The sequence below is a fragment of the Halichoeres trimaculatus genome, unplaced genomic scaffold, assembly GCF_033239565.1.
Source record: "Halichoeres trimaculatus isolate MK-OKI-2021-1 unplaced genomic scaffold, fHalTri1.1 fHalTri1_scaffold_17, whole genome shotgun sequence".
NCBI classification, from domain to species: domain Eukaryota; kingdom Metazoa; phylum Chordata; class Actinopteri; order Labriformes; family Labridae; genus Halichoeres; species Halichoeres trimaculatus.
Genome location: NW_027437195.1, coordinates 8,729,406 through 8,753,576, shown reverse-complemented (window position 1 = coordinate 8,753,576; position 24,171 = coordinate 8,729,406). Strand labels below are relative to the sequence as shown.

Here is a 24,171-nt window from a genome sequence, read left to right as displayed (position 1 = left end):
CTGCCTGGCAGGAGGAGAGGATGTAGGACATAAGTGAAGGAGAGGAAACTGGAGATAGAGGGGAGCAGGAGGGAGACGAGCTGTTCCAACAGAAGCAGGGAAATGTCTGATTGGGAAAGGAATGGGAGTAAGAATACAGAGATAAAGAAACTGAAGAGGTCAGGAGGGGACGGAGGGTGAAGAAAGACATCAGAATATGAAGTTAAAGAACAGTGTGCTACAGCACGTAAAAGCAGCTTACACGTTCACAGAGATAGAGAGAAGGCAGCAGCAGAAAGAGAGAGCAAGCGAGTGAAACCATTTCAAATAGAGGAGAGGAGAAAGAGGCCTGGATAAAGAAGAAAAACAGGCAGCCATCCACCCCCGCCAAGCTCAGCAACCCCTCTGCCTCCATGTGCAGAACCAGATAAGGTCGCATTAATCAAAATCTGCCTCTTCCCCTTCCAAAAAAACACCGTCTATGCCATCAACCCCCCTCTGTGAAGTATCTGTCACTGAAACGGAAATTTCCATATTTAATGGGGAAAGCTTCATATCAGAAAAAAAAGGCAGTGTGGGCTGAGGGTGAAAGAACAGAGCCAGTAGGATCTGTCAGCTCTGTCATTAGCAGAAACAGTGCAGCCTGCACGCCGAGCCTCCAGGTTCACTTCAGTTTGACTCCATTGTTGTCACTTCAACAGTACGATGAGATTGGTGCATGTCTCGTAAAACTACAGACACGTCTGTAGTTACGGTTTATCACAATGTTTCTGTGTCAGATATTCTACAGCATGGTTTCCTTCTTTGGGATTTTTGAAGGTAACGCCTCTGTTCTCCTGCAGCACAAGTACCTTCAACTCAACATATGAAGCCTGGAGCTTTTTCTTAAATATTTCAGCTTGATACGTGGCCAGTGGGTTTAAACACGCCTGGAAAGAAGAAGTAAGAAGTATGGATTGCTCCAAACATAAACCATAGAAACATCTGTAGCAGCTGGATTAAAATCTTTGGGGGTATATGTTCCCGAGCAAAGCGAGTCCACTGCACAGAGGATTCGGTTTTTATTTCTAGCTCTCAGATGTACCGTACTCTTCAATACATTAACCGAATTTTAAACTGGATGCTGTTTAAGCTGAGGCCAAAAGATTCAGAGCTCCTCCTGCTGGCTGACAGCTGTATAGCTCATAGACCTTCATCTCACTGTTGACAGAAGAAAAAGCCTATTTCAAATACATCACAAATTATGGTTTCTGTCATCATTACTTTTATCTTGCTGATTGACATCCGAATGTAAATTTTTCTGACAAATGTAGAATTTTTTATTTTTTATTTTTCTTATTCTTTTTAAAGAGGAGACATCTTGAATTACAAATTTGAGCTCTGGCATCAATCTGTACTAAATTGGATTCAGTTTGATTAAGTTATTATGATTCTTTATTCCACCATTTAAAATAAAATAAAATAAAATAAAAGTGTGTAAAAGTTCATTAGGGTATGAGTGGAAAAAAAAAGCAATAAAATACAGAAAGCAAATTTAGACATCTGCTGATATATTCAACACAAGCTGTTCAAAGGGAGAAGGGTGAAGTTAAAACTTATTTTATCCTACCCTCAACTTTTCTTTTCATGCTTAACACACTTAAGTTAAAATCACAGTGCGTCAAAAGAAATTCACATCAGTAAGTCCGTCAGTCGGTCAGTCAGTCAGTCAATGAAGACATTCCTTGCTCTCCTTTTCACCTATACCTGCTGAATATCTTTGCTTTTGCACAATTCCTTGAAAAGTATTAACTTTTACTTTTCAAGGAATTGTGCAAAAGCTTGAGTTTAGCATCAAACTTTTCCACAAAGCCACTCTTATAGAATATTTAGAGGTCAAGATTATCTTCTTTCTCTGTTGAAGAGCATCTTTTTGAATGTTTGTTGGAAGTGATTCACATCTCTTGTGAAACTAACTCGTGCTGTCTTGAATTCTAGCAGGTCCATGTACTTGAGGACCTGTGCTCTTAAAAACAGTGTGTTTGTGTGTCTAAGGTATCCTGGGTTGTTAACTGCATAGCTTGTTTTTGTAACGTCTGTAATGATCAGCACAAAAGGACTCAAAAGCTCAACTTAGCATTAACAAAGGGTTCTTTATCAGAGTCAAAATGCTCACAAAGTAATAAACAAAATACTCAAAGCGATGCTGGAGAGACTTGAATAACAGGTTAGCAACAAAAATATGCTGTTTCTATTGGAGTCTAAAAAACAGAAAAAGAGAAACAAACTCGGCTGAAACAAAACACATGGATCCCAGACAAGGCCGGTACATCAGAAGCAACTATCTAGCACAACGCAAGGGGAGACGTAGACTTTTACACAAACAGGTGACGGGGCACAAGTGGAAACAATGAATGGCGGGGCTCAAAATCACAATGCCTGGAAATCATGAGGACAGGAAGTGAAGTTATCTGAAACAAGGCAAACGTGAAAGATGAGACTGAAGTAAGAAGTACAACTTAGCGTAACTAACGAGACATGACGTTTGGGTGGTTTTGTGGGCGTTACACCAGACTTTGACACGATATAGAAGGTCCGAAGTGTTTCCCATGTTTCTCATGATGTCAGTGTTTCTTGAAAATAGAAATAAGGGGGGAACAGTGAACACAGTAAACATTAACTAAAGAGTCATTAAACTCCCTAAGTGCCAGCTTCATATCAACACACTTCAATCTAAGGCTCTATGTACACGACTGTGTTTGAACCGAAAACACCAAAACACAGTTTACACGGAAACGCTGAGGGACTGAAAACACTGTCGTAAGCATGCCAGGCCTGTAGTTGGCGCTATAACTGTCTTGTCCAGAAGTCGCTTTTGGTAGATCCCCACTGAAGTGGAGTTGAGCCGATCATCTGGTGCATTGGTGAACGCTAAGAGCGGAAGTGAAGCAACAGATGCTCATTTTGGTAAAAGGCTGTCAGCAGGTTGAGCAGCACAAGCACAACACGGTAGTCCACGACGATCGTAACAATGGTACTGTTGTCCTGTTGTATGTGTGAAGCGGAGCGTGACATCAGTGTTTCCACTGAAAACACCGGCTTACTGTTTACACAGCATCGGTGTTGGCAGAAAAAAACAACTCTGGAGGCCGTTTTCAATAGTTTGCATTTTAGGTCGGCTAAAACACAATTTTTCTGTGTAAACGCGAGGTCAAAAAGCAACACTACTTTTGCGTTTCACCCCCAAACCATAAACTTGTTTCAAATTAAGCACACCCATAATCGCAAAACTTTGATGTAAGGAGTTAAGGCTTTATTTTCTATAACATAAAAATTGACCTTTCCTTTATCTGGGACAGGCTTCTATTTGAGACTGATAAACACAGTTTTTGTTCTGATCTAAACTCTTGCGCAGTAAGGATGGAAAAAAATATCATTCTTAATGAGTAACAAATCTATCCTGACAAATTCTGACAGTTTGACACCACTCACTTCCCGAGCACAGAGCCACACTGTGCTGATAAAGGGACCCTGCTTTATAGTCTTACTGTGTATAAAGCAAATTTGCCCTTAAGATCTGTTACATTCACACAGCCTGTTCTGTCACCTCTGAATGAAGCATCTCCTGAAATGACTCCAGCAGTCGTTGTTTTTTAATTCGTTAAAAAACACAAAATGTGTAAAATAAAGACCTTGGTTCAAAACAACCTTTAAATCACACTTCAGAGGCTTTTCAAAGTCAGGGCTGATAAATTTACAGTGGCATGCACATGTGACTCCTCATCCTGCCTGCCTCTCTGATGCCATTTGTTTATTTTTCCTTTGTAATATTCCACCTTTTTGCCTCCTGTGCATATTATGACAAGGCTGCAGACTACCTCTCCAACATCAGCTGGCGTCAGATAAACAGGTGGTGTTTACGCTTTTTTTCTTCTTCCCCTTTTTTCCACTCCGTTTTTTTACAACTGCCTCCCAGAGGAAAGACATCAAAGGGAATAACAGATCATGTGCGGTGAGTGCGGAGCGTGCCAGGGGGACGCTGGCATGGAGGAGGAGGGGGTTGATGTGAGCGGGGTGTGCAGCTGCTTAGGGCCAGCTCCGGGCTGGGCACATCCTGACCTCTAACCCCTTGAACCCCCACAAGCCCTCCACAATCCTAATCTCCCCCCACCCAGCCCTCGGCCAGCCCTCCCATCAGAGCGGCTGCCAAATAAATTACATCAATGTCAGAAAGCGTCCTCCTCTGCGAGGGAGACTGAGCCTGGTAAACATGATGTGGAGCGGGAGTCACAGCGTAACAGGGGCGCTCTGGTCCTTAAACAAGTTCAAACTGATAACATTGTGAATGTTGTTGTCAACGTATCTCATGAAAAGAGCGAAATCATTTTTATTTTAAGAAAAGTATTAACTTCTTTTTTGGGGGATCATAATAATGGAAAGAGGACTGATGAAATCATCACAGTAGTGAAACAGAAATACATGTCTGTCAGCAGAGCAACAGTATTTCTGTTTTGTTTTGTTTTGTTTTTGTAATGTTGTTATAAACTGAAATCATTTGTGTTCTGCACCATTGACAACTTCTTAGATGATAAAATCAGGGGGTTGAATTTTCATTTGTGCTGAATTTGGTGACCCTCGTAGACAAATGGACCCCTTCTTTTAGAGGTTCTCACTTTTATTAACAGTCAGGTTTATGTATGTATGAAAGGCCCTTACAGCAGCACCTTGTCTCAACCTGCTGCCAGCAGTTACAGACTTTATTCTGGTTTGTTTCTGAAGTGGTTTAATAAGGACCTAAATAAATAATGAATAGATAATCAATGTTAATTGTAAATAAGAATTTGTTTTCAATAAATCACCTGGTTGAATAAAAGTTTAAAAAGTTCCTTTGGGAGCTTCAGGAGAGTATTAGCCAAACATAATTCTTCACATCAAACTTATTTTCTTACAATTTCTTACATTTTGCCACATTTGGCCCGCGGGCCCTGAGTTTGACATATGTGCACTACATGTTCTTATCACGCTGATTTCTTTGCAAGTCTCCAGTATTTGAAGAAGATACTCACTTTTTAGAAACTTGATTTTTAGAAAGATGGAATGGGATGTCATGATCGACAGCTCTGTTGATGAATGAAGCTCCTGCAGTGTCCTTCACTAGAACAGTTCCAGAGACAGAAACACAAAAGTCTTTAAAATTCACCAAAACTCAGGTCAGCTCTAGAATGCTCTGGTGTGGTCCGGACTCACTGAGCCATCTCTGAGGTTTTACTGGTGGGAGTCAAATGTGTGTTTTGGTAAATGGACAAGGCGGCCAGAACAAATACCTCTCTATATTATGCTAGCTTCTGTTTTTAAAGTCAGAGAAAATTGAATTTGGTCATATTCAGAAAGGCACACAGGTTGGTAGAGGATCTAATCTTTTTGCTTGGACAGAATGAAATGATTGGATTGAGCGTTCACGCTAGATATTCTTGTTTTATTTCCAGAGGATTTAATCTACTAACTGCTGTCAGGACTGTAGAGAATCTCAATGATGAGACAAAACTGCTCTTTCAATAAATTGATGTGCCAAGAATAAATCAACAGAAAAATTAATGATAAATAACTGTTTGTTGAAGTCTAAGTTGAAGACATATTTCAGCCTTGTAAGTGATTCTCGGCATGGATCAAAAATGAATTATTCAATAAAAGAAGCAAACACTAAAGAAGAACACGAGTCTGTTTTTCTCCACCAGCTCCTCCAAATGAACAAACAGCTTCTGCTGTGGCTTACTCAGAAATATGGACGAGCTGAAGTCAGGAAATCCTTTTCCAAAATGGCTGCTGGGCTAGCAGCTAACTAGCTGGCCTGTGCGTGTGTGTGTGTGCCTCCGAGTCGGGTGATTGATTGAAGTCATTACGCTGGTGGAGAGACTCCTTACCTGGCTAATCCAGGAGTGATTTAGCTGCAGGATGACAGATAGCTGCATTTACACCCCCAGAATCTGCTGCCAGATGAGCTTCACTGCTCAGGACCTCCTCTACCAAATTATGCAGGATGGCTTGTAGGATACAAATATCAATATTGTGCCAGATCCATCTTCAAGCTCCAGCCCCAGACTGAGTGTGAGAAGTCTCAAAGCACACATTCTTAATGCTTTCAGAGGAAATTAAATCAGATACAGTAGAGGAGATAAGGGCGGCAAATACTGAGCAACAATTAAACCTCAGATAGTTTATCTTAGGGATGTGTGCCTTTAGCATCACCCTCGCTAGTTGGCACCAGAATTAGTCTTTAGAGCAAGAAATTATTGATTCCTTGTTCTTATATGCTCCATATGCTGGTCTTATTTCATGTCTAAGCTGTAGTTCAGCCACTCGCCGCAGGTCAGAGCTGTAGCTTTTGCTAAATTGCTCTACTGTCCAGAGCAACAAGCACAGGTGACAGATGGTGTCTCATAGTTCACTACAATTTATGAACATTTTGATCTTGGAAATGGAGATAAAGTTGTTTGAAGCTGTATTTGGTTTAAATGACAAACAACAAGTAGCTAGCCAAAGGCAGGTACACACTGCAGGATAATCGGGCTGATTTTTGTCCCGAAGCCACCAAAGGCCCGTTTGTCTGATGACATCATGTGTGATTTTCCTGTGGTGTGGAGTGGAGTTTAAGAAAATTGGAGTCCCTGCAGTTACAATAGGGCTTGGAATCACCCAAAGGGGAACAATATGTTTTAAACACGGACAAAAGAATTTGAAAGAGTTGTGATTCTTTTGCATGACCAGTAGGGGCTCTCTGTATCTGTTAAATCTAACCTTCCCTTGCTTGGTTTTTCACTTCTGTCTGCTTTTCTAAATCATACTTTCGTCTCAGTGTTTTTCTCAGCCTATTAATGCTAACAAGATGTTAATCTTTCACTTTGTTGTCACATTAGAAGTCAAATAAATGTTAAAGCAGGGTATGTTTAAAATGTCACTGGCCAACTGCTTCACATTAAGCCAGATGAATATCTTTTTTGGGAGTCTGTTTGACTTGGAAACACTTTAATAAAAGAAATTTTATTGTTTAGACTTTAACTAAAAATGCATTGTCACTAAAGCTAGCTCTAGCATTAGCTGAAGTCTGACATCACCCTTCTTTAAATATCTTCACAAATAATAAACTACAGTGATGTGACAATGCAAAACTCAGGGCCTGAAAAATAGAGACTTTGAATCAAATTAGTGGCTGATGGATTTTCTGTCTGAAGATGACTAATCATTATTAGCCACACCCCAAGATTCCCATTACTGTGACCATCAAGCCTTGGATGTCCTCCATCCCTCTCTTTATCACAGAATCTACAAAAGACAGCTCTGGCATCTCATCCGGTGCAGCTCCACAAAGAAATAAACCATCCAAGTCGCCCCGGACTGTCTTATACTGTACCATCTTTTAAGCTTCATTCCCACATGCTCCTCCAACCGCAGCACTTCCCCCTTGATGAGGAGAGACTCAGTGAGGCATACTGAGGAAGCGTTTCCGAGCAGGCGGCTGAACGGGACAAAAGGAGCTGAACGGGAGCAGCTGAGGCCACGGATGAGCTCAGGCACGGAGGATCAAATGAAGGAAGATGTTGCTAATTGCAAGGAAAAATACAAGCGCATCAGTTATGTTGAGGCTGACAGGCTTAGTGCGAGTGTTTGAGTTTGCTTCATGCTGGCCTTATTGGCTACAGGCTAGCAGCAACAGAGCTTATTGAAGCGGTGAGCTGAGCCGCATGTCTCTTTTGTACAGATGCCTCTTAGCTGCTTCAGCACCATCATGTAAACAAAACAACGAAACTGTCGAGAAACAGTGGAACTGTGATGTTGATGCTGTGTTAAGAAATACAAACAAACCAGAAAAGATTCATCATCAGTGTTGGTTTAATTACGAAGACTTAAGTCCAAGAGGACATGCAGAATGATTCCCACACACAAACATCCCACAGCGAATGTTTCACTGTCACTGAGGATTATTTTGACACCACAACTTTGAAGTTTAAGGACAAACTCTTATTCCACTCTGTGTGTAAATGTGTGTGTGTGAGAATATGTGTGTGTGGGAATGAGCCGATATGTGAGCTGGAGCCTGAGACGCCAGAAAACGCCCCAAATTGCAGCGTCTGCCATGCGCTGAGCCTCCTGCACCAAGACACTGTCTTTTGTTCTCCCCCTGCAAGCAGGAGAAGCCTGACAGCTCTGAAATGATCCTCTCTCTCACACACTCACACACACACACACACACACACACACATACACACACATACACACACATGCACACCAGCAGCACATTTTCTCTTCTTGTCAACTGTTCTACTATATATCTCCCAGTCTTGTGTTCGCCCAAAAGGGGAATGTATGCACAGAAACATGCATTCTCCTGTCTGTCTCGCCTCCTATAGCCTTTATTATTCCTCCCTACTGTCTGTCTTTCGCTCTCATTTTCCCTCACTGGCTGGTTGCGAGGATGGTGAATCCCTCATGGATTTCTGGAGGGTATCACCATGGAGACGGGGCTCTGCCACACGTGTCTATAGATCCTCCTGCTGGATAGGGGGCACAGCCAGAGGTGGTGCATTCCCTCCATCTCTGCTGAGGGAGGAAGAGACAACAAAGAGCTGAGGGCTGAGGTAGAGACAGAGGAAAAATGAGCAGAAAGAAGGTGAAAAGAGTTAGTGAGAGGAATTGGTGTAAGGGAGGGATTGCCTCTGTGATATATGTGGAGGAGGTGGATGAATGCATGGGAAAGGAGCACATGAGGTTATGATGGGTGAGGGAAGAATTTATGAGGTGAGAACGTTGGGGATGAGGAGAGAGGAGGCAGAGGAAGAGGCAACAGCAGCCACATCACTGTGTCAGGGAGACAAATAGCATTTGATGCTAATGACTGGCTAAAGCTTTTGCCCCTGCTGTGAACAGCCGCTAATATGACTGCTAATAAAGGCGCCGTGGAACGCTGTCGCATTCCAGCAGTCGCTCAACTGTCGCCCAAAATTAACCAAACAGGAGCTCTCCTCCTCCTGCAGCTCCGCACTTTAAAGCTCCAAAAACCGCGGCTCTCTCTGCAACACCTCCTGAGGGTTTTTTTCTACGTTAAAGGGCCACTTGTTCACACTGTAAAAGAATTTGTTCCATCTTATAATGCCGAGGATGCCCACTCCATAAAATATGAAGTGGTCTTTTTGTGATCTGAAGCTCTTTTCTTCTTTGATTGCTGCTTCTCATACCAAACTCTCCTCTTTGGGAATTTCGCGACTCTGCCAGGGGACAAAATGAGGGAAACTTCGAATGGTACACCATCCTCTTTCTTCTCTCTGCACAAATTTATTTCCCTTTTTGGTATTAATGCCACCAAATTATTTCTGGAATTCTAATTGCCAAGCACAGCGAGTGGGATGCACTGCGCCGTGATGACGAACGCTGTAGCCAAGGTCACACAGCCACAGAGCCAGGCAACGTGGGATGGAGGAGTCGTGGAAGCTTCCTGTGGTTTAGTCATCCCGGGGCTCAGGAGCGATCGGGGCAAACACACCTCTCACAGTGTCACAACAACCTGACAACGCCTCTGAACGGGAGCCTGATTAAAAGTCATTTACATAAGATGCTCTGCAGTATATTTCCACGAGACGGGAGCAGGATTTCTGCTCTCCTGTAGGTGGAAATCCACATTGAGTCAGCCTGCTCTCCTGTTTTCCAAAAGCCTCTTTGTTTTCATACAAGCCTGACCCCAGATAACAAAGAGCACTTGACTCCTTTTAAAGACACAATGAAACACAGAAGACCCAGCATTAATATGATTTAGCTTCCATTAGCTGATGTTGTGAAGCATTTATAGAAATTCAACAACTTGTTTTTGAGTGTTTTGAGTCACAGTCACTTCTCAGGTGAATCGCTGCATTTTTCTGCAGCTAATTTCCAAGAGTCTGGCTGCAGAGCCCACCTCTCCAGCCCCTGACCTAGCCTTCAAGTCCCCCATTTTGGCTGAGAAACTACCACATTTACCCCTCTTTCCTGCTTTCCTCTTTTTTAGTAGTCTCCTGTAAATCTCCAGTATTATATTATAATAATTTTAAAAAAAAATCCTCTGCCTCTTTAAATTGAACATTGTCACTAGCCTCGCGAGAGCTGCCACCTGCAGTAGCCTTGGTGGCAGGTGTCACGAGGTTAGTGCCAACAGCGGCAAACAAACCATAGCTGTCAAGTCTCCCATTTTGGCTGGGAAATAAGATTTAATTTCAAAATAAAATAGCTGTCCCAGTTTATAATTTCTCTTGTGTATTTATGTTGGTCCTATGCTTGTATTCCAAGTAGCAGCAGTATATATAAAAACATAATTTGCAAGTCACATCTAGAGTAGCATTTTAGTCATTTATGCACTGAATACTTTATCTTATTTACACACTCCAGGACTTGATTTGGTCAAAACGGGAGATGAACTCTCCAGTGTGACAGTTTTTTTTTTTTTTAGAAAAGCCTGCTGATGAAGCCTATACAAAAACAAATAATAGGCACCTTATTTTTATTATTTCATCATCATTTATTATATATTACTGTGAGGATGTGTAAGAGTAGGTGTCCCATGCTGGACATGGACAGAGAAATGAGAAATAAATGTGTTAAATCGGAAACTGAGATTTTATTATTTAACACTTTCATATTCATTACCATGTAAACACACAGAAGTACCCAGAATTGGTACTGTTCAGTACCAATACTGATTGCCATGTACCGGGCATCGGTACAGCATCATTTCAAATGTGAAAGGTACCCATCCTTAATATTAAGATTAACAATACCACATTTATATGGTGTTTAATCCTCTCTCTTTTATTTTTATTTTTTTTACAGAGATGCTACCTCCTTTTTTTCTCTGTGTTAAATGAAATGCTATTTCTGGTCCAAACGTGTAAAAAATGATAACATTTCTGGCAGTGGAGGTTAAGGTCTGCAGGATAGGGGCTTGAGAGATAAAGTCTGCTGGCAGACCCTGCTCCTTTTTTCTGTCATGATCTGAATCTTAATAACTAAAGGTTTAAAATGACATAGAATCCTCCCGGTAGATTAATTAACCTGGCATGTGCAAAGTTATATGTATCAGCTGTAATATACCAAGCATAGACGAGTGAAAGAACGTTCACTTGAAGAGCTTGTTGCTACCACTGACAGGAAATAGCAAGTTGGCAACAGAAATATGGTAGATTACAACAGGTTGTCAAGTTACACAACAAGGTTCACCAATGAAAATCTCGCTTTAAAGAACGATAAACGACTCTCAGCTTGGTGATAAATAAGGCAGTGGATGAAAGGCGTTAGAGATTGGACAGATATTCAGCGGAGGGATGTTTTAGTGGAGAAATCCAGCATTCAAGTGACACAAGTCACATGACTCCACTTTCCGTGGACATTCACAGACAAACCTCCCAAACCAAAGACCAGGTGAGTCTGAGACCTGGGTTATAACAAAGGAGACTGGAAACTATGTCCAAACAGAAAATTTCTCCAAACAAATCATAATAAATAAAGATTTTGTAATTTAGGATTGATGATTAGAACTTTCAATCGTCTGATGAGATACCATATCCAGTGTTCCAAAACACTGGTTGCTCTGTAACTGTCTGATCACAGTTGATTCAATAGAACTTGAGTCCGCAGTGAAGTATTGTTTCTGACAGCCGACCACAGAACAACCAGACTTTTTTAAGCTGCTTCAGAGTTTAAAGAACGCTAACACGTCTGAATGAATGAGGCTAAATGCTGCTTCAGCAACCAAAGAGGGTCTGTGTACAACCAGTAGTATATAGAATAGAGGTAGACCAGCAACTCCCCTGTTCTTCAGTTGAAGTTACTGTTTTTGGATCTGGTTTTGATCAGAGGAATATTACTGCTGATTCTTGTTTCTAAAACTGAACTTGTTTTAATGAAGACGTCTTGCTCTGTAGATTCTGTCCACATTGTTGATAGACACTTTAAACCTCTCAGTGGTTAATACAAACAGTGAACGTAGCGTGATCGCTGCATTTGGCCTCCTGGTTTATGTAGCAGCAGTTAAAATAGTGCCTTGATTTAAAATCAAAGGAGCTGTTTGGCGAACTCAATTTTTTACCATCAAAACTTGCCTGAAGACTTCTGTGGTGTTCCTGCGCGGTGGAGAACACGGAGGAGTTGAGGGCTCGTGTCTATCTGCCATTCCCACATCACTTCTCCCTTCCTCCCTCCCTCCCTCCACCCCGGCTCCCCTCCACTTCCTCCCACTCACCTATCCTCCTCCTGCCAGCCCGCCTGCCTTGGCAGCAGCTAACCTGCTGGGACCGGCGTGTGATTTATTTGGAGAGGTCCCTGGAACGGAGGGGCCAGGATGAGTGGCATTTTAATGTGCTTTTGAGATGTTTGGTCACAAGCGCTATTGATCACAGTGCCGCAGCCCACACCCCTCCCTGCCTCACTGTCCCACAGACCCTCATGCTGCCCGGGGGGAGAGGTCTGGCTGTCAGGCAGGGAATGAGTTTCCATGTGGGTTTAGATTAATGAAATGAGGCCCCTGTTTGCAGGGGGTGCAGGGGGTCAGACCATTAAGGGATCCCTGGGCTGGGTGAGATTGAGCCTGCCAGCTGACTGGACCCTGGCTGACTGATGGACGTCCAGGACTGAAGAGGGAGGGGAGAGGGAGCTGGATGGATGGGATATTGAACTGTGGGACTCAGTGACATGAACAACAGGAAAAGAAAGAAGTAAAGTTGGTTTGGAGGACTGCGGTTCATCTTCCTGCTACACCGCCTCGGCACTAAGATAAGCCTTTCCACAGGACTAAGCCCACAAACGCTGCACACATTAGCCCCTGTCGACCTGTCATCATCCCCAAATGTTTTTCTTTTTACACACTCGCAAAACTTATTGGCTGTTGTTTTATTCCACAAATCAAACATCCATCCAAGTTACTGTGAAGAGCTCCCTCTATTCTGGCCTGTCCTGGCTCGTGACTCAAGACGAGCGGATGGATTTGGATTTTAGAGACAACATCTTTAAGTGTTAGCTGCTGTCACATGCAGATATTTGTTGTTGTTGTTTACTGACGTGTTGATGATAGACAGCGGGTTTTGGGATTGCAGTTTGGGCGATGAGTTCTGCATCTTTTGTTTTTTTTTTATTCTGGATGTAATTAAAGCTTGTTCAAATAAACTTGGCACAACTCCCCAGACTCTAAACTGAAAGTAGAAAATAAAAATCCGTCCAGCGCCTTCATATTTTGCATTTAGATGTAGATATCCTCTCTGAGTCATACAACTACACGTTGCTGTTTTTATTTATAGTTTCACCAAGATATGAGGGCTTCAAAAAGACGTGTTTGAAATGTAGAGCTTTTGCTGAGGGGGTACAGGTAAATAAGGCGTGTGTGCATGTCTGTGAAAAAATGTTTACTTCCAAATTTGCTTGAATTTTGGAGTCTGTAGTTTTGCTGAAAACATGTATTTCTACTTTTTTGATTCAACAGCTAACTGTCTGTAAGTCACGTTCAAAAGCCATGTAAAAAAAAAAAACCTAATACATGTGTCCTGCCCTTTGGCTCCCACATTGACACAGATGTCAAAAGGAGCAACAAGAGATACCCAATATCTGCCGTTTGCACAATATGTTAAAAATGTGCAACATTCCCGCACTGAGCAGGCTGTGTAAAAACGACTATTGACAAACCAACATGTCTTTTAGTCTTCCACACAGCCGTGTGCCTTTCATTCACATCAGGTCTTACTCTAAGTAGCGCCGAGCCGGGGAAACATCCAGAGGTTGTAAAAATAGGAGCCAGGGATATTTCACAGCCGAGTGAACATGCCCAAAGCGTGTTTAGCTCTCTTACACTCCAGCGTGGACGGGGGGTTTATTTGATGGCCAAAACACTCAGCAGAGCTCATCATAATTCTGACTGTGTGGGTGCTTTTGTTCAAATGTTCCAAATGCGTGCACACAGCCACACAAGATCTCTCACACACACAAACACACACACGTACCAACAGTGGTGCACATTGCATCGGGGGGCAGGTAGCTGCTCGGGGCTCCCAGAGGTTTGATGAGAGAAATGGATTAAACCCCCTGTGATCAATAGCCTGAGCGAATACACAGATTATCAGATTATCAGATTAGGATCTGTCCCCCTGCTGCCGAGGGGAGCTGGAGAATACATTAAAATCGAGGTACCGGGGCAAGATTCAATTAATCAGGCTACAGGTTGTCTTTTCCCCTCTTACAGTCAATTCCAGACAAGCCGATGTGTTTTGCTGCACTCGGTTCACGTCAGAACAAGGGCATATCAGTCTGGAACGAAGTGTTTGGGGAGCGCGCTCAGTGATTTACTTTGCCTGGAGAACAAATGAATGTTACCTGAATATAAATGAATGTGAAAATAAACTGTTTAATCTCCTGCTTTGTTTGCCACAAAGAGAGAGATGGTATCACTTTGTATTGGGATGAAATGGCACAATTTGTTAGGATTGCTGAATGGTTGGTGATCCCGTGTGTAATTTTTGGTTAAGCGCAGTTTTTTTTTCCTGGATTGACGCCATCAGGATATGATCTGCATCACCAGGTCAAAGGATCAGGGAGAATATTCCTCTGCATTATTGTAAACTTTATAAAATAAGTCTTGAAATGGCCCTGAGGCCTAGATGCTGAGGTTTTTATCAGCCGCTGAATCATCCAAAACAAACACACAGATCTATAAAGCTAGCCCTGGATGAGACAGTTTGATGTTCGTCAGAGATTTGTCAGAACTGTTCTTTGACTAACAAACACATAAACAAGAATATTCAGTGCTGTTTTTAATCAGAGGAGTCGAAAATATTTTGAAAGAATTTTATGAACTCAACTCATACTTACATATTTAAAAACGTGAAAGTAACACATATGTGCTCCATTTTCTCTTTTTGATTTCTGTAAAAATCAGTTACTAAGTGTGATCCAACATTCTTGTTCCATCATCACAGACTTATGAAATCAAACCTCACTTGTCCCTCGGATGTCTCTTAATACCGGATGATAAGTGGTCAGTTTTCTGTTTACGTGTTAAGTAAACATCAGCAAACTTCGCTTCCTCTCAAAGAAAATGTTTTCCATTATGTGTCTGTATTTGTCAAACATATATTGCAGAATTGCCACAAAACTACCTTGAACCTCAAACCTTGAAAATATTGCAGAAATTTTCTATAGCAGGATCAGGATCTGGGTTTTTATAAGGATTGTTTTTCATATTCAGACTATGTTGACCTGCAAACAACATTTTAGGTACAATTTTTTTTATTTCAGTTTCTTCTTGTCTTACATTTTCTGCAAATTTCACTGTTATCTAATTTTGAGTCCTCTGATGTATGTTTTTTTAATTAATAAGAGCACAATTCATTTCAGTGCCATAATTAATAGAATGAAAATGAACCTTGGGCCCCGGTCGGTGTGTTTGTATCACCGTTGCCTTTAAAAACCATCATCTTTACACAGAGACTGACCACTAATGAGACTTAGCTTTCGTTCACCTGTGAGGCCAAATTGTAACGTCTGCCCTCTTCCCTCTCCTCTGCAGTGTGTACGGCTGCCCTCTGGCCAAAAAGAGGAAGAGTCTGGACCGGCAAACCATCGAAACCTCACCCAAGAGGAGCACCTACCTAGATGACATGGACAACTCCACCATGGAGGAGTGCTACGAGACAGATGGGACGGAGGAGATGGACGACAGGGAAGAAGAGGAGGAGGAAGGTGCAGTAGAAGAGGAGGAAGAGGAGGAGGGAGAAGTGGAGGAGGAAGAGGAAGAGGAGGTGGAAGGTTACATGGACTACAATGTAGAGCAAATGGAACATGAAGAAGGAGAGGTGGAAAGAGGGGACGGTGAGGGTGAGGGTGAGGAGGAAGAGGAGGAGGAGGAGGAAGAAGACGTAGAGGTGGAGCAAGAAGAGGAGGAAGAAGGTGATGAGGAGAGGGTGGAAGAGGCAGAGGAAGAGGAGGATGCTGTGGAGGAGGTGGACTATGAAGAGGATGAGGAAGGAGATCAGAGTCATGGCCAAGGTGAGAGTCCTGCTGCAGCACACACGTTTCAAATGTGACAAATTTACTTCACTTCACATCTGGCTAAAAGAATCACACAGTGTGAAAGATATATGTCCATAGCCAGCAGCACCTTTACTAACATTAATACTAAGATAACTGAAAACTTTGCCATGTCTTAAGTCCACAACTCCAACTTCTTCCTACATGCAGTATTTAGTTGCAACATGACCAGTTCTGTTTTTATGCAAATATTTGCAAAACACAAGTGTTAGATATACACATGTGCATTAAGCCTGCAGAGGTAATCCTTTTTTTTCAGAAAGAGTAAGATGAGTTTGGTTGAACCAGAATCGGCTGTGACCTGGCTCTATTCCTAACACCTGTTTCAGCCTTCAGAGAAACTTTTTATTCCAACACAAAAGATCTTTACCGCAAAGATCCTTTCACTTCAAGAATATGTCAGTGACGTAAACAAGCATTTCTAGGAAATATACAGCTCCTCAGGAAGATCTACCCTCTGTACAGGATATATTTCTGTCACTTTGCAAATGGAAAAAAAAAGCTCTATCTATATGTTGTTGTTTTTTTTTTCTCTATTTTACTGATTAATCAGAAGTCTAAGAGCATTTTTCTCCAGTTTTTGGACACCTGGGTCACCTTTAAACCAAAGGATATGAATTGTCACAGGAATACAGCCCGACCCCATAATATATCTCTTTTTTCAGTAGCCAAAGATTGTCAGATTCCTAAATAGTTTTAATCGCGCAAACACAAAAGAAAAATTAAAGCAAAATTAAGATTTGACAAAATATATATCGAAATAAATGTAAAAAAATGAAAAAGAAATAAGACAAAAAAGAACAATCATATTTAAGACAGACATTTGATATTCTAGGTGGCTATACAATCCCAGAAAGTTTTTAAAAAATTGAAAAAAAAAAAGCCAAACAGCCTTTAATTCCCCCCCCTCTTTTTTTTTTTTTTTTTTCTTAGATAGGTGCTTCACTGAATTACGCTTATGGACTGCTTCAGCAGCAGCTTCTCATGTCTTCCAACATCATTGACTGCTACACATGAAGCCAACATGTCTAAAATATAACCCTCTCTGTTATTAAGTACAGTTATATACATAATCTTTAGGAACAGGAATTAAAACTGGAAATACTCCAGTCTCTTTGTGAATAAATTGTATTCACATAGTGAGAACATTTTCTCTTATTTTCACAGTTTTTACTGCACAGCTCCTGTGTTGTAAATTTTATGCTACAGCAGCAAAGATGTTACATATCTCTCACTGTTTTAAAAATGAAAAGTATAGAACTTTTGATAAACAATCTCATTTGTTAGCTACAATCAGCACATTCAGTTTTCATCAGTTTTCATTTTCAGTATCATTTTAACCTTCGCAGAACAACAGCCATCACAATAATTCACATAATAAACAAATTTATGCTAAAGTGATTTTTTGCTTTTATTTAAACTTCAGGAAATTATTTTAAAAAAAGAAAAGAAAGAAAAGAAAAAAATGTATCTCCCCATCCTGGAGTGAATTAAATCAATGTTTGAGTGATCCATTTTCTGTAGAAATAACAACTGAAGTGAATCTAGTTTTTGGATATACCATGTGAGAACCGCTCCAACCCCCAGTGTTCCACCCCCGACCCTCGACATGCCCAGGACCAGATCTGGCAGGTTTTCCTCCACCACCCCTGCATCACAATTGGACCTGACAGTCCCTTCAAGTCCAATTAAGAGTGAGGCTCTGAGTGAGGAGTGTGTTAACCCTTTTTGGCACTCAGCTCTACCCGTCCAAAGTGTTGATGTGGCATCTCAGCTGCCATGCTCCCATATCTTTGCTGCCGGATGTGGAAACCAGAGGTGTTCATTAGAGCTCAGAGCCGAGGCCTCCCCCTTAACGCTCAGGCAGTGGACTGTTGCCACTGTCAGGCTCCTCTCCCTCTCTTTTGGTTTGGGTGACATATTTGTCATGTTTTTCTGGAAGTGAAACAAACATGCCACTGTCTGTTAAAGACAACCAAAGGTTTGTTCAAAATCCTTTTCATCTGAGGCTCTTTGATCACTTCCTGATCGTCGTTTGTTGTCGGTCACATTCTGTCTATTTTATTGTCTAATCTGTGTGAGGTTTCTTTTTTTTTTGCTTGTGGTGGTGTCATTGTTTTTTTTTTTTTCTTTTGTATTTTATTTGTGGTCAGCTTCTGATTTTGTCTGTGTTTGGTTCTGTTCTCAGAATTTGATTCTGTTGTCTGCATTTAATTTTGATTCATTTTATATTTTGGTTGTCTGTATGAATTTTTTTTTTTGCCCGTTTGTGGTTTCCTTGTTTGTGTTGTCTGATTAGATATAAAGTTTTTGTCAATATTTAACTCCATTTTCTGTATTTGTTGTAATATCGGTGTTTGGTTTTGTTGTGAGGGTCTGTTCTTTCGTTTGGGTGCTCCTGACCCTGTTTGGTTGATTTTTGTTTTGTTTTTCTGCATTTGTTTGTTCCAGAGATTTTGTTTTGTTTACACATACAGATTTGTTGTCTGCAGTTGGTTGAATGTTGTTTGCATTTATTGACAGTTTTGGGTTTTTCTTTCATCGTCTCTACTTTATGCATTGTTTTTTAACTTGTTTTCATTCATTTGTATGTTTTATGTCTGTATTTTGGGTTAATATTTCTTTTTATTTATATTTCTGTCATGTTTTCATTTTCTTTGAATTCTGTGTGTTGATATTTGTAATTGTTGCTTATATTTTCTGTGTTTGTGTTGTTGTTGTCTGTGATTGGTTGTTTTTTACTGTTTGCCTGCTTTTTGTGCTTTTTTCTTAAATAATAGATCAGACTAATGAAGTTGTTTCATAGTTTTCTTGCATTTCATCTACTTGCATGTGTTTTCTATATTTTAAAACCTGGAGCTCCCAAGGCCCTCTTTTGGTTATTAGCAGTATTTTAATCTGCAGCCTTCTTCAGAAGAGATGCAGAATAATTTTTCCATATGTATCATTATCATGCTTCCTATTCGCCCCCAGACAGCCATACCGCGTGGTCACTTGGCAGATTCCAATCTCCTCCATGTAATAGAGGTGACATCTGGGAGCTTCTCTGTGTTTCCCAGCGGCATGCACATCTCTATAGCTAATCCAAAGCCAATTCAGGGCAGCTCCAGTCCCTCTGTTCCCCCCTTAATCTGTTTCGCTTCCATATCCCTTTTGTGTACCTTGATTGCTCTTCAAATTGCTTTCTTGTGCCACGTTTCATAGCATCAAAAATTAAACCCCTGGTGCAGGAGGTTTCTGTAAGAAGCCCTCCACTGTCAAAATATGTGCCTGGTCATTCGTGACTGTTTCCTCTTTCCGCTCTGAAGCCTTTACCCCCCAAGCACCAATACTGCAATGCTCTCATTAGATTAGAGTGTGTGGAGTTTCTGTGTATGGAAACCTCAGTTTGAGTGTTTCTACATAGAGTGTGCGTGAATATCATTCGGATTAATGTTTAATAAACACTCCTGTGTTTTGTGTACATTTTTTGTTGGTGTACTCATCCTCTTTAAGTCTTTGAACTCAGCACTAATTTACATTTCATCGCCATAAGAAATGTAATGTTTTTTCAGTTATTATTTTTATTATTATCATTATTAAATGTCTTGTGATTTTCTCATTTCCACAAGAATTTAAAGTCTCTTGTATCAATTCTCTGTGTGTACAAGGCAGGGGGGGGGCCTCTGGGTTAATTTTCTCTGCAGGAATGTAAGTGGCAAATGTGACGCCAACGTGAGCAATGTGCTCCTGGCGGCTCAGGGCGGAAATGTGAAAGGAGAGATTGGAAGTGCTCCAGGAGTGAGTGCTTGAAATTACTGACAGAAGAGGTTCAGTAACCTTTTGCAGCCTGTCAGAATCAATTAGGCAGTGAAAGGAATTCTAAAGATACTGATGATTGAATGAAAAATGAACTTTACTCGCAAAGGATGAATAGCTACTGACTGAGGTTCATGGTGTCGCAGATGGAACACCAAATTATCTCTCAGATTTCAGACTCCCCTCTCTGTAATTCAAAATATTCACAGTGTTTTGATTTACACTGTTGGAAAATGAATAAAATGTTATCTCATTTGCAGCTATTTACAGAATTCTTTAGTAATACTATTAGTCATAAGACCTGTGAATATCTTTTTAAGCACATTCAGGAAAGAGGAGCAGAAATAGGGCTGGCTAAGATAGAGTCCCTTGTTTAGCAGAGCATCTTTCTCTGGAACTTTCCCCAACCGCTATATTTAACTTCCTGAGCTGATTCACAATTCAAAACACAAGCTGCTGTTAAGACTCTCAAAGTAAATTATTAGGGGAAGCAAAGAGTTCCTTATCCAATTTAGATGGACCAAGCCCAGAAATTTGATTTAGCAGTAAAATAGAATGACGGAAATGAAATTACAAGACCTTTGTACTATCTTTCCAACAGAGGACGATCAGATGAGCAGCAACGAGGGGGCCGAGGGAGACGACGGAGGCGGCGGTGGTGGCAACTTCAAACCTGGCTCGACGATGGAGAAGGACGACAACAACAACGAGGAGTACGAGAATTACGACGAACTTGTGGCTAAGTCCCTCCTCAACTTGGGCAAGATCGCAGAGGACGCCGCCAACCGAGCCATGACGGAGTCCGAAATGAACAGCAACTCCTCAAACAGTGCCGAAGAGGAGGAGGAGGAGGAGGAAGATGAGGAGGAGGATGACGACGATGAAGAGGAGGATGAGGATGAGGAAGAAGAAGATGAGGAGGAGGAGGAAGAAGAAGAGGAAGGGGATGATCCTCAAAGAGGGGGGGACTTGAGTTTGGATGTTGACAGTGATGTTGTCCGGGAGACAGTGGACTCTTTAAAGCTGCTGGCACAAGGTCACGGCGCCGTACTGTCCGACAACTTAGACGGTCAGGAGTTTGATGGTACAGGCGAGAATGGGAGCGAGAACGACTGCCCTCACAATGGAGGAAATTCGCACCATGGTGGTAATGGACAGGTAAAAACCACCAATGGACAGGTAGAAAACAGCGACGAGGAAGTGTGTTTAAGCAGTCTGGAGTGCCTACGGAACCAATGCTTCGACCTCGCTCGGAAGCTCAGCGAAACAAAGTCCTCAGATCGGAACGGACCGTCATCCCAGCAGAATCATTTTTCATGCGGCGATCCCAATCAACAGGCGCAGCATCACAGCTATGCTGACTTCCAACACAGCCAAGACGATCGGCGGTCACATGATAGGAACTATTCAGACATGGACAATCTCATGAAGCTGGAGGAGCAGCTGAGCCCGCGCTCCAAGGCCTTCTCCAGCTGCGCACAGGACGACAGGTACCACACTCATCACCGGGACTTTGATGAAGACACGGCTTCCGTGACGTCGGACCGATCGGAGGAAGTGTTCGACATGACTAAGGGTAACCTGTCCCTGTTGGAGAAGGCCATTGCACTAGAGTCAGAACGCGCCAAGGCAATGCGGGATAAAATGGCAGCTGAAGCTGCCAGGAGGGACGGGGTGAGGTATAACCACGAGGACCATGGCCACCGGCATGTGTACGGTGTTGAACGTAAAGCGCGGCTTCCTGATGGCATGAAGAAACCTTTCTACCACAAAGGTGAGTGATCCCGTCAAACACAGTCGCTTCCACTCCTCCATCTGCAACGTTAGACGCATTTACCTCCTGAAACAAGCTCAGGTAAAATGTTTGCCTGCCGCTGTTTGGCTCTGTACTCTATCTCTCCTGTACTGAAGATGAGACAGCCCACATGCATTCTGGGAACCTTACTATAACCCCAGGACAAGCTTTTTTAGCCAATTTGGAAATTCGCATCTCTGTAGCAGCGGGAGCGGCAGCAGCAGCTTATGTTGTTAAAATAGGCCAGCATGGAAACATCAGAGGGTAGGCTTGTCAGGCATAAGTAATGGCAATCTGCACGGCCTGTTAGGACCGCAAATCTCATCCCTGCGATGCAGCTTGGGGTAAAGCTGCCTATTTTTAACCCTGCGTAAGCACTCGGGAGAGGGAGCTACAAAACAGTGGCCTTCTGCATTCAGACAGGACTCATTCTGCAGAGACACACAAATATTACTGATCATATATTACAGAGGCTGCACTCTGACGCTGATTATCGCACAGTCTTTAAAGTAGAATTTCAGGTTGGATTCAGCTCAGCCTTTCATTTCATCTCTTACTGCAACATTCAGACATGCTTAGGTTAAATGATTTCCTCCCATAAAGAAGATTTCAGACGAGACCGACAAATTAGAGCATGCTAATTCACAGCAGGGGTGATATTACACCTTGAATGCCACACAACTCACAGCCAGTATATATTGCCACTTAAATGCCACACAAATGTTAATTTCAAGAACCGTCCCTGGCCCTGGTGTCTGGCTAATGTTGGAATAATGAGAGGATGCGAGACAGTTGCATCACGATAACATCTTTCCCCGGGCGAGATAGTAGCAGACACTCGTTGACCAGGGCTCCTGTGTGATTCATAACGCAGAGCACGACGAGGGAAAGGGAGTGGGTGATGGAAGACGGAGGGTGAGGTGGGGAGGGAGGGGGGAGTTCAGAGAAGAGGCCAGCTCCATAAGAGAAGCATGAGGCTGAGATGAAAATTGAACAGTATCAGAATGACCGATAACGAACGACAGGCCTACTGACTGCACATTAATTATCCAGAGATGGTATGGTAATGGGGGCCATTTGCTATGCAAAGCACAGACCGTCCCCAGCCACAATCAATATCCCCTGCTTTCTAATATGCCTTCCACTTGGCTGCCTCCACTCTCCACAGTGGGGGCGAGGCAGGCACAGCCCAAGCATCATGTATGTGTGCGTGTGCATCTGTGCGTGTGCAAATGGAGAAATTATTTCCAACGTACTGTTCAAACACTAACAGTCGATGTAATAATGTGCACCAAAAGAAGCCATTATTAAGAAGCTGCCTCGTGCATGCAGACCAGGTTCTTCCTCAACGTGAAATTTCTCACTCATAGACGTGACTCTGCAGTATTGTTCCAAACTCATATGACCCTGACGTGACAAAGACAAATGAGAGCCACTGAGGATAATGAGGTCCATGTTTTTCAGACGAATGAGACATGAGATCCATTTAGTGACTCATTTGTGAATGTATGATTGCGTGCTGCAGTCCACCTCTCACTTCGTCCTTTCTTAACCCTGCTTCACTGCATTATTCTAAGAGCTCTCACTAACATCTCAGGTAAACCCATCAAGTCGAGCAACTGATGCCGACTTTACACCAAATTACTGTTTCAATGAGTTCACTCAGGGAGTCAGTGTTCGCTACGTTTGAACAGAATCAAGGAGCATGTCCCGAAGGTGATGCTCTGATTCGTTCTAACATGGTCATCAAATTTCAGCTGTTTTAAGTTTGTTTTCTCTTTACTGTGATTATCATCGCTTCTCTCTGTAGCCTTGGCTCCTAGTCATAGTTTTTAACAACATGAAAAATACACAAAAGCCATTGGAAGCATTTTCTTGGCACTGACCAGGAACTTCATCAAAGGTGCTGATGTTTGATAGATTTATGCTCCTCAGAGAGTATTTTGCTTTTTTTGTCGTTAGTCTGTCCATCTGGAACTCTTGTAGTATCTTTACTTGATTTAAAGCTCAAAAAAACCTGTTTGTTTCACTGATGTTTTAGAAAACCCCGATTCAGCCTCTGACGGGGACTGGTTCAGTTTAGCTGCTGTCTGTTTAAGGCTCCTCACTTCACTAACCTCCCTCCTTCTGATTGGCCAGCCCCCTGGAGGCCTGTTTGTGTTGGAGCTATGGGCAAAACTTTAGGAAGATCTCCTGAAGTTCTTGTACTTTTTTTTTTTAACAGAGCATTTTTATCAGTTTACAGATTCAGGGATCTATACTGGTGATGTCCCAATCTGATCACAGTGTCGGAAATCCGGGGTTGATCACGTGGTTACAGATGGATCGGAATCAGGCATTACATCCTGATCAGGGATTAGATATATACATATTCTATCATTCTCATTACTATAATTTTTTTAAAGCTGTTTTTTTGGCCTTTTTATGCCTTTAATTGCATAGGATAGAGGACAGTGGATAGTGGTGGAAGCAGGGCAAGAGTGGGGAGTGACATGCAGGAAAGAGGTCACAGGTTGGTTTTGAACCCGGGC

At 42.2% G+C, this 24,171-nt stretch overlaps 1 protein-coding gene across 8 annotated transcripts in view; it reads left to right on the top strand.

The window, feature by feature from the left end:
* myt1lb (myelin transcription factor 1-like, b) overlaps positions 1-24,171 on the top strand; it is a 154,129-nt gene that overhangs the window by 91,384 nt on the left and 38,574 nt on the right. For all 8 annotated transcript variants that reach the window (XM_074691590.1, XM_074691595.1, XM_074691594.1 and 5 more), the window contains exons 5-6: positions 15,527-16,005; positions 20,447-21,619. In XM_074691590.1, coding sequence (XP_074547691.1) covers positions 15,527-16,005; positions 20,447-21,619 — 1,652 coding nt within the window. The remainder of the gene's footprint in view (positions 1-15,526; positions 16,006-20,446; positions 21,620-24,171) is intronic.